We start from the raw sequence: 11,093 nt of genomic DNA, 5'->3' as shown, positions 1-11,093 counted from the left end.
GCGAGCTCTGATAGGTGGACTCAGGTCACGCTGTCTGTTCCGTTCTGGAACGTTCCCCTGTGATATATAAACAAATGGGCCGGGCAACACGGTCTCATTCGGACGGCAGCGGCGGTACGGAGACTGAGAACAGCCCTCGCCCTTCTTCGCGATTATTGTATTCTAAGCAGGTAGTGATCGATATTTAGGCCCTATGTGAGTTATATGGGTGGGAGATACGTAGTGAAGACGTTTTTTTTTTTAATTTCGTGGTGATAGGAAGAAATGTAATCTTAAGCTTACCGGTTATAAAATTATGATCGGTGTATTAATATAGGGAAGAGAGTGTAATATAACAAGGAAGGTAACCTAAACGTAGGTAACATAACGATAAATAGATCTATTTGTATGGGGTTTGGTACCTATCTTGTCTGAAGGGTTTATTTAAATTGTTGGCGTGATGGCTGCGGATTGAGAAGAGAGGTAATGGCTGAAACAATTGAGAAAAAAAAGCCGGTAGTGTGGGCGGGAGGCGGGCTGTCCGTTAGCCTATCAGAGTGAGAGTGCGTGATCGCGGGCTCGCGCCCATTGTCCGCTGCCGGTAGCGTGCGTGCCTAAGTGTCCCCTTTTTAGAAGAGGAAACTATGCGCAACGCGAAGCGACTGTACCCCCCCCCCCCCCGGTCCTGGCTAGAACCTTACTCGATAGAAAAAAGCCCTGATAGCACGTGGCTGGTCGGATTAGCTCCACGACCGCTTTGATTATGGACCTCGTGTGATAGTCGTGGTCTCTAAGCTTCTGATTAATGCCGCTTTTCCTTAAAGCTACTGCACTTGTTTAAAATGTGGTCTAGTCATATGGATGTTCGTGCAACATCGAGTACTTGTTGCTTCTGGGGATTCAAGAGGGGCCTTGTAAAGATGGGATAGTGGGGCTTGCCTTCTTCCTTCTACAGGATTTATGGAAGTATTATCAATTTAAAGCTGTATGGGTCTTTTGAAACAAGTATATTTAATTGTGTAGCCATGTGGGTTTGACTGTGAATGGATTATGACTGTTCAGCGTAGTTAACTTGGCAATGTAATGTCTTATAGGCATAATGTCTAAGGGACCAGCAGTTGGAATAGACCTTGGCACCACATACTCCTGTGTGGGTGTATTTCAACATGGCAAAGTTGAAATAATTGCTAATGACCAAGGTAACAGGACCACACCGAGTTATGTTGCTTTTACGGACACAGAAAGATTGATTGGTGATGCTGCTAAAAACCAGGTTGCAATGAACCCAACAAACACAGTATTTGGTAAGTGAACCTATTGCAGGTTTTTCTAGCCATGAAATTCTAATTTCAAACCATATTGTAGTTTTAATAGCTTAATTTCTGTTATCTTTAGATGCAAAACGCTTGATTGGTCGTAGGTTCGATGATAATGTTGTACAGTCTGATATGAAACATTGGCCTTTCACTGTTGTGAATGATGGAGGAAGACCAAAAGTCCAAGTAGACTACAAAGCAGAATGTAAAAGCTTTTATCCAGAGGAGATATCTTCCATGGTTTTAACAAAAATGAAAGAAATTGCAGAAGCATATCTTGGCAAGGTGAGAAACATTAAGACTTTTGTACCTGAGGTAATAAAGTAACCCTCCCAGCCCAAGATTACAAGGAACAGTAGTGGAATTCAAACCCTGGTTTGTGGCTTTCTGCTGTAACTAGGCTAGTTACATTTAAACTATTTCCTTCCCTGTAACACCTTCCTTCTGCAGTATTATATAAACAAGCTGTTTCACCATAACATTTGTCATTAAGTAATGAATAGCAGCAATATTGGGAAAACTCAGTATAGAAGCATACAGCACAATCAGGCCAATACAGTAAGAATTGCAGGAGAGTGGCAGAGCATGCACTGTACTTATGTCTGCCTACATGGTTGTAGCTATCAAAATAGTTTGCTGCCACCTGCTGGCAGTAAGCTTTCACGAAACGTACACGGGTTGTGGTGATGAATTTGATTCCAAAGCCCTCTAAGTCTCCACCCGCAATTGAACTTTTTAACTTGGATGTCTGGGTGACCATTCTTAAGTCTGAATAAACTCTAAAACTTGAATTAGAAACTGAGTGATCTTATCTAAATGCCCTTGAACACCTTGACATATGTACCTTTAAAATGCCAGCAAGGCATTTTTGTACTAATAAAAAAACTGTTCTACTTATTTCCAGACTGTTACAAATGCTGTTGTCACAGTTCCAGCATATTTCAATGATTCTCAACGTCAGGCTACAAAGGATGCAGGCACCATTGCTGGTCTTAATGTGTTGCGTATAATCAATGAGCCTACAGCTGCTGCTATTGCTTATGGCTTGGACAAAAAGGTAAAGCTTGTGGGGGCAAAACTATTGGGGGGGGGGGGTGTATAGAGATGAACTGATGTCCTGATAAGGCAGGCCACTATTGGAACGTGGGGTGGAGGGGGTTGAGATTGTAGAAAGTAGTTAATTAAACCACTCTTATGCATCTAAGTGGCATCACTGTTTAGGGTAACAAATAAGATTGCCCAGTTAGCCAATACCTGGGTAGCACTGTCAATGACTGGGTAATCAGATTTTCTTCACTCTTGATACTTGGTAAGGGTTCTGAGTGGGGGCTATTTGCTTTGATTTTGACTGAAGTCATTTGTAGTTGCCATCTAAAGTTGTAAAACTAGTATTAGCTTTAACTTTGATATGAATGAATGGGCTTATGGCTGTGAGCTAGTTTGAAAAAACAGGGTATAAATATAATATATATATCAGTTTCATCTATATGTAATCTAAGAGACCTAGTTTTGACATGCCAACTTTCTTATCTCAGGTTGGAGCTGAAAGGAATGTACTGATTTTTGACCTTGGTGGTGGCACCTTTGATGTCTCAATTCTGACCATTGAAGATGGGATTTTTGAAGTAAAATCCACTGCAGGTGATACCCATTTGGGTGGAGAAGATTTTGACAACCGTATGGTGAATCACTTTGTTGCAGAGTTTAAGCGTAAGCACAAGAAGGATATTATTGATAATAAGAGAGCTGTTCGCCGTCTCCGCACCGCCTGTGAGCGTGCAAAGCGTACCCTTTCTTCCAGCACTCAGGCCAGTATTGAAATCGACTCCCTGTATGAAGGCATTGACTTCTATACATCTATCACTCGAGCCCGCTTTGAAGAGTTGAATGCAGATCTCTTTCGAGGCACCCTGGATCCAGTAGAGAAGGCCCTGCGTGATGCCAAGCTGGACAAGTCCCAGGTCCATGATATTGTGCTAGTTGGTGGATCCACACGTATCCCCAAGATCCAGAAACTGCTGCAGGACCACTTCAATGGCAAAGAACTCAACAAAAGCATCAACCCTGATGAAGCTGTAGCATATGGTGCAGGTAACTGATCAGTTATATTGGCTGCTGGAATAAAAGGGTGGCATTTAGATTTGCATACTGAGTCTTTAGTCAAACAGGGTTTTTGGTTTTCAAATTAAAGGTAATCATGTTGGAACTGCATGGTACTGTCTCGAGTAATGTGACTTACAGCTTACTGACCTTTGGCTTTCCTAGCTGTTCAAGCTGCCATCTTGTCTGGTGACAAATCAGAAAATGTACAGGATCTTTTGCTGTTGGATGTTGCTCCACTGTCTCTGGGAATCGAAACAGCTGGAGGTGTTATGACTGTCTTAATCAAAAGAAATACAACAATTCCAACTAAGCAGACCCAGACTTTTACAACTTACTCAGACAACCAGCCTGGTGTTTTGATTCAGGTATGTTGCTTAAAAGTAAGAGCATGATGTCCTAGAGTTGCAATTGCAGATGGCATGAAACTGATTCAGCTGGTGTTGAAAATGTTTTTGTAGGTATTTGAAGGAGAGAGAGCTATGACAAAAGATAACAACCTGCTGGGCAAGTTTGAGCTGACAGGCATTCCCCCAGCTCCACGTGGTGTGCCACAGATTGAAGTAACCTTTGACATTGATGCTAATGGAATCCTGAATGTGTCTGCTGTGGACAAAAGCACAGGAAAAGAGAATAAGATCACAATCACAAACGACAAAGGTAGGTCTCTGCAGGAAAGTGCACATAGCCACTATCTAGGTGGAAGAACTTGTTTAAATGGTTGCTGTGATGAATCTGATTCCAAAGCCATTCGTAGTTTCCTCCAGAAGTCGCAAGACTAGTGTTGGCTTTAGTACCTTCCTTGGATGTCTGAGCGACCATAAACCACCTGTTAAGCTATTCTATATAGCTTTGCTGCTTAATGTAGATTACCAGTCTGAAATGTTAGATTAGCCAAACATCTCTAGTTAATGTGTACTAATACATATGAAGGCAGGTCAGTATGACTTATTTTGCAATGTTTTTTTGTATAAACTTTACCCTACAGGTCGTCTAAGCAAGGAAGACATTGAGCGAATGGTTCAAGAGGCTGAAAAATACAAAGTAGAAGATGAAAAGCAACGTGACAAAGTGTCCTCCAAGAACTCACTGGAGTCTTATGCATTTAACATGAAGGCAACAGTGGAAGATGAGAAGCTTCAGGGCAAAATCTGTGATGAGGACAAGCAGAAAATCCTGGACAAATGCAATGAAATCATTGGCTGGCTGGATAAGAACCAGGTAATGAAATGTGGACCTACCTGAACAGATCAAACCACTCTAGTCATGACATACCCTAACTCTAGTATTGCTTTGCCTAGGTGACTAAAGTCCTGATGTAAAACATGCAAATTATAAAATGGTTGCTGTGATGAATCTGATTCCAAAGCCATTCGTAGTTTCCTCCAGAAGTCGAAAGACTAGTGTTGGCTTTAGTACCTTCCTTGGATGTCTGAGCGACCATATGCAGCTTGTAAACAGATGTGTGTAATATGCTTCTTGCTTTGAGGTGGCACAAAGTTAATGGGCAACTATCCAGCATAGAATGGGATTCTAGGTGCTATAGATAACTGTAAAACTTAAAGCTTTTCTGAAACAATACTTTTTTTTTTTCCATTCTTCAGACTGCTGAAAAGGATGAATTTGAGCATCAGCAAAAAGAGTTGGAGAAAGTGTGCAATCCAATCATCACCAAGCTCTATCAGAGTGCTGGGGGAATGCCAGGGGGTATGCCAGGTGGATTCCCAGGCAGTGGTGCACCTCCCTCAAGTTCTTCAAGTGGACCCACCATTGAAGAAGTTGATTAAACATACATTCCACAAGGATTTGCCTACAAAAAGTTTAAAGGACTCTTATCTTGTTGGTGTCCCTACTTCCCCTCTGCAACCCCAAGATCTCCTTTTGAGCTGCTGTTAGTTTTCTGGGCATTTTGAATACTTGAACCTGCACAGGTAGAGGTGGGAACAGTAAAATGCAATTCATGCTGTAACACTTGAGTCCTGGCAAATAAAGTCTATTTAATTGGCACCTAGACTTTTCAAGTTCATTGGGTCTAAATGCTTGCAACTAGTACTAGTTCTGCAGTTGAACCTGTTACTGTAAGTCACTAAGTCCTTGTAAGATTTCCCCTCTAGACTTGCCTGATAGCATCTGGCAAACATTTGAATACCATTTGTGATAGTGGAACCCCACAACCTACCTTTTCTATAACCTTAAGGGGCTGATGGAATAAATACCACACTGGTAAGCTACTGGAAATAGAGCAAATTCATCTTTCTTTTTTTTTATTTAAAGCTATGCTGGGAGAATAGATGGCTATACTACTCCCAGGCCTAGAATCTGCAGGTTTTGTCCCATTATTGCTCATTTCAGACATTAAACAGTTAATGTCTAGCTCTACTTTGCTGTGGATAGTGATACCATGTATGGTAATGCCCTTAATTCCATGTAAGATCAACTTCCCTGTATGTACCCAGATCAGTCCAGACACCTGGGTTTTGCCTCCCCTCCAGCAGATGGAGACAAGTTTTTTTTTTCAAACAACCCTGGCATATACCACAGCAACACTTCAATTTTAACTGTTTTTTCTTTAGTTTTTAGGTAGGCATGTGCCTTGGGGCTCTTCATGCCACATGTGCAGCTCAGTTATCACAGGAAGGCCTCTGTTCAGTGTGTAGGGGGACAAAGGATCTTCCATTTTGCTCTGGGGGGGGGGGGTGTCATGGTCCAGATTCCCATTCAGCAGCATCTGTAGGTTTGAGTGGTTTATTGTCAAGATAGCATGGGAACAGAAGCCATTTTGGGCATGTTTCGTACAGGCACCAATGGGGAGGGGATTTTACACTCCCAACATATTCCTGCTGTGGGGGGTGCTCCCATATATGCAGCCTCTCCCATACACAAGGATAGCCCTGAGGGGCTACTGCTTCCTCATCAGAATCTTCCTTTTCCTCTGAATTTGTATTACTGATGCATAAGACTTTCAGAGCAAGAAAGCAGGATTCTGAGAAGCCTTTGCAGTCACATGCCCAGAGGACTCTGAAGAGGGACAGGTCTACAGTGGGTTCTGACCCACTTAGGAGTAAGAGGCCCATGCTGGCAGAGATGGATACAAACGCTACCTCTCAGGCCAATTCAGTAAAGTGCAGCCACAGTTACCCTGCTTCTAACCCGCTTTCTACTCACAATTTGGCCGCGTTAGTCCAACCTGCAATTAACTATCCCTTTTAACTCATCCTTACCGCCTCTTTAAATCAACAGGTAACCCTTTCCACCCACGGCATGTTTCCGATGTAAACTATTGGATTAGCTATTCCCTCCCATACAGTAATACAGGCCCTGAATATTGCTTTTTAAACCTGCAGTTTTGCTGTGCATTTAACTTGCTAATTTACCGCCTACCCCTGTGTTAGTGTGGAGCGTCAGGCAAGCCGAGACAATTTCATGGGCCACAAGCAGCCCCAGCCAGCCCTGCTTCACTGCCTGACCCCCTAACTTCCCAGGGCAAACTTTCCGCCAGCCCCTGCTCACCTGCCCTGGCCGCCTCCATCGCCTACACTGACAGCTCTGGAGCAGCCCCAGTCCTCTCTCCCTTCTCCCAGGGACAGCTGGCGGTGAGAGCGGCTTCAGCAGCCCAGGGCGGATCGGGTGCTCCCCATGGCTCCATATTCTCTAAAAAGGTAATGAGTGTATGCCTGGTGCTCAGGTCACAGCTGCACTCTACCTTTTTTAGAGAATGGGGAGCACCCAATCCGCCCCGGGCTGCTGAAGCCACTCGCTGCCGGCTGTCCCCGGGAGAAGGGGCGAGAGGACTGGAGCAGCTCCAGAGCTGTCAGCGCAGGAGATGGAGGCGGCCAGGGCAGGTGAGCAGTGGCTGGTGGGAGAGTTGGGGGGGGGGGGGGGGGAATCAGTCAGCCCTTATCCTGTATCCACTTCCTGTGCTGGTACCTGTCATTTCAAAATGACAGGTACCAGCACACCCAGGATACTGTATAGTACCTATACAGTAAAAAAGGATGTGTATGGGACATAGCTTGCATTTGTATGCCATTTAAATAGTATCGAGCGGTATGTGATCCAGACTGTGCATGCGGCAAACACGGGTGCACCCGGCATTAATGCACCTCTTTCTACCGTACCTTACTGTATTGGCCCGAGTGAGCAAGATCTGCTGGTTAAGCCGGGACGCGTGCTGAGGGTGACACAGATCCATAACAAGCTGTAAGCAGGGGATCTCAGGTGATGGAAGGGATGATTCAAAGGTGGTTCGCCTCTGAGGAGCTGTCGCCACTTATTGCAGCCATCCTACAGGAGCTAGGTTTGGAGACTTTGTTGGTGGAGTCCCAGCTGGGAGCTATGGATCCTGTCTTGTGGGACTTCAGAGGTCTTATGGTTTCCTTCTATTTCCATTTCTCTGACAAATCTCCTGTTCAAAGAATGGGACACCCAGATTTGGGACTGAAGGTACCGTAATAGTAAGGCCATGGACAAGTTGCACCCCCTTTCCAGAGGATGCATTGGAACTGCTTCGTGTCCTAAGGTGGATGCAGCGGTGTCTGCTGTTACAAAGAAGTCCACTATCCCTGTTACTAGAGCAACAGCCCTTAAGGATTTGCAGGACAAAGTTAGAGCTACAGCTCAAAATGTTCGAAGTCTCAGCACTGGGTGTCTGGGCAGCGATGTGCAGTAACTTTGCACTGCGGGTGGGTCTTCATTGGGCCCAGCAACTCCAAGCCAATACCAACCTCTCTGTGGGGGAGGCGGTTATTGCGTATAGCGCAGATGCTCTTTACGACCTGCTGCGCACATCTGCCAGATCCATGGTTGCCACGTGCAGGCTCCTCCGGCTGTGGATGTGTTCAAGGCCCAACTTGGCTTGCTTCCTTTTAAAGGAAAGTTCCCTGTATGTACCCAGATCAGTCCAGACCATGGGTTGAGCCTCCTATCCAGCAGATGGAGACAGACCAAAACTTAAAGGGTATCCTATATCAGGACAGAGCCTACCCTGCAGCCCTTCAGTATTTGTCTGTCTCCAGCAGATGAGACAGCTCACCCTGTGGTTCCCTGATTATTACTAGTTAGCCCTTTCTCTCAGGCTGATACAGGAAGGAGCGGTAGGAAGAGATGCGTTAGTGCCGGGCGCACCCGCGGTTGCCGCACGCACAGTCCAGCTCACCTACCGCTCAATACTGTATGTAAATAGCTTGCAAATGCAAGCTGCGTCTAAGAAGCGTCCGTGAAGCGTTAGGCCCGCGCAACCCATTTTACTGTATAGAGCACTATACAGTATCCTGGGTGCGCTGGCCTAATGCTTCACAGACACGCTGGTATCTGTCATTTCAAATGACAGGTACCAGAAAGTGGATGGTTCTCCTACGCTCGGAATTGCCAGTCCTCTCTCCTCCTCCCAAAGCAAGCAACAAAAGCGGAAAAAATCGAAAACGAAAAAAAAAAATCGAAAAGGTGAAAAAAAAAAAGTAGCAAGGGAGAGGACGGGCAATCCTACGCTCGGGATTGCCAGTCCTCTCTCTCCCCTCCTCCCGAAGCAAGGCGCGAAAAGCAGCCTTGCTTCGGGAGGGGAGAGAGGACTAGCAGTGAAAAGCAACAAAGCGACTTACTTTTTTTGCTGCCCCCCTCCGGAGACGGACATCGGCGCGCTGCTCAAGATGTGACGTCACATCTTGAGCGGCCCAATTGCACGCACAGGGGCCGCTTTCGCCCGTGCGATGCGCCCATCTTCGCGGGCAGCTGGAGGCAGGGGAGCCGCGGTCCCTCATCGCCGATGTCAGTCTCCGGAGGGGGGCTGCCGGGTGGGGAGGGCCTCTCCAGTAGTGACAAAAAATCAAGCCTGTGGTTGCTCCTCCCTCTGCATGGCTACGTCTTTCCCGGGTCAGCAAACTGCCGGAATGGCAGCCCCTGATTCGGGGCTGCAGTGGGGTGAGGACTCAATCTTGGTGATTCCCCCCCACTTCCCTCCTGCAAGTCCAGGCCGTGTATTTCTTCTGAGTTTGTGCTTTTACCGCACAAATCTTATCTGGCCAGCTTGCAGGAAGAAGAGGACCCTTCCTCGGGTCCCCTCGGCTCCAGACCTGCAGGGGCCTGTCAGGGTGCGGGTGGTTCCCCTAGCTCCTCTGGTAGCTCCGGTCCAGTATTCAGATGCGGAGCTGGCAGAGACGCATCTGGAGGGGGATGACCCCCGGGTGCTACGGCTATTCTGACGGGAAGAACTGGAGCCCCTCATTCCCTTTGTTCTTCAAGAGTTAGGGATCGAGGGGCCCCTGGCGGATTCTCTTACGGCCAGTCTACCTGCGCATATGGATCTGGTCCTGGTGGGTCTTAGGGCTCCAGCCTGCGCTTTTCCCTTCCATCCTACTCACAAGTTGCTCCTCCAGGAATGGGAAGCTCCCGAAGCAGGGCTTCGCGTCGGGAGAGCCATGGACAAGCTCTATCCCCCGAAGACTTGCCAAAAGTCCCTAATGGTCCAACGGGGGTCCGGAGCGATCTCCTGCACTTGGGCTGTCGGCTGCCAGTATTCAAAATGGCGCCAATAGCCTTTGCCCTTACTATGTCACACATAGATGGTGCCGGCCGTCCATTGCTCCTACCATGTGACAGGGGCCGATCAATGGCACCGGTAGCCCCTGTGACATAGTAAGGGCAAAGGCTATCGTGCCATTTTGAATACTGGCAGCTAACGGCCGACGTGCAGGAGATCGCACTGGACCACCAGGGACTTTTGGCAAGTCTTGGGAGGGGGGTCAGGAGGGTGGGGGGTTATAGTTAATTAAATTTAAAGGGTTGGGATGGGGACAAAAAAAAATTGGTTGTAGTTAGGTTGGTTTTTTTTTAATATTAGCTCCATAAGACGCACAGACATTTTCCCCCCACTTTTGGGGAAAAAAAAGTGCGTCTTATGGAGCAAAAAATACAGTATATATTGGTTATTTACTTTTTGAGACAATAAAAGGACTAGGGAGCACTTCATAAAGTTAGCAAGTAGTTCATTTAAAACAAATCAGAGAAAATTCTTTTTCACTCAATGCATAATTAAGCTCTGGAATTCATTGTGATTACCGCAGTTAATGTAATGGTTTAAAAAAAGTTTGGATAAGTTCTAAAGGAGAAATCCATAAACTGCTATTAATAAGGAATAGTAGCTTGGGAACTATTTAATGTTTGGATACTTGCCAGGTACTTGTGACTTGGCTTGGCCACTGTTGGAAACAGGATGCTGGGCTTGATGGACCCTTGGTCTGCCTAATATGGCATGTCTTATGTTCTTATGCTCCCAAGTATAATCACCCTTACAAATGTAAAGCAAAGCAAGAAATAAACTGTACTTCCCCTGTGGACCTTAGAGGGAGACGTAGAAAATTAAGCAATCCCTTAGATGTCATGATACAATTCTTTTATTTTGGACTGCAGAGTGTCTGTCCAATTACATCAGGGAATTAAATGATTTGATGAGATATTGTCAGCATAATTCTGAATTTATCTTCATGGACTGTTGCCACAAGAGGTCACTCTTTTCCAAAAAAAAGGGAAATGTCTGGGAGCACTTTTAATTTTAAATACATTACAAAAAAATGTCATTGCCTGCAAGCAAACAACCTGCAGACATGAGCAAGAAAGATAAAAGACCATTCATCACTTTTCCTTTGTCTTATCCCTGCATTCATGGGCCCTGAATCTGGCCACTAGGTATTACCCTAAGGCAAT

General features: G+C 45.8%; 1 protein-coding gene and 2 non-coding genes across 3 annotated transcripts; all 3 read left to right on the top strand.

Moving 5' to 3' along the window:
- The first annotated feature begins 14 nt into the window (after positions 1-14).
- Positions 15-5,402, top strand: HSPA8 (heat shock protein family A (Hsp70) member 8). Its single transcript, XM_029574182.1, has 9 exons — positions 15-170; positions 1,074-1,283; positions 1,375-1,580; positions 2,200-2,352; positions 2,831-3,386; positions 3,561-3,763; positions 3,857-4,055; positions 4,384-4,616; positions 5,000-5,402. The coding sequence occupies exons 2-9, from the start codon at positions 1,079-1,081 to the stop codon at positions 5,180-5,182; spliced, it is 1,938 nt and encodes a 645-aa protein (XP_029430042.1). The 5' UTR covers positions 15-170; positions 1,074-1,078; the 3' UTR covers positions 5,183-5,402.
- LOC115074642 lies at positions 4,117-4,213 on the top strand. Its single transcript, XR_003852302.1, has one exon. It is a non-coding gene; the product is annotated as a small nucleolar RNA SNORD14 (small nucleolar RNA).
- On the top strand, positions 4,739-4,835 carry LOC115074643. Its single transcript, XR_003852303.1, has one exon. It is a non-coding gene; the product is annotated as a small nucleolar RNA SNORD14 (small nucleolar RNA).
- Positions 5,403-11,093: the final 5,691 nt, after the last annotated feature.

The sequence above is a fragment of the Rhinatrema bivittatum genome, chromosome 12 (assembly GCF_901001135.1).
Source record: "Rhinatrema bivittatum chromosome 12, aRhiBiv1.1, whole genome shotgun sequence".
Lineage (NCBI taxonomy): Eukaryota > Metazoa > Chordata > Amphibia > Gymnophiona > Rhinatrematidae > Rhinatrema > Rhinatrema bivittatum.
Note: the sequence above shows the minus strand (reverse complement) of the source record. Positions and strands in the feature narration are given on the sequence as shown.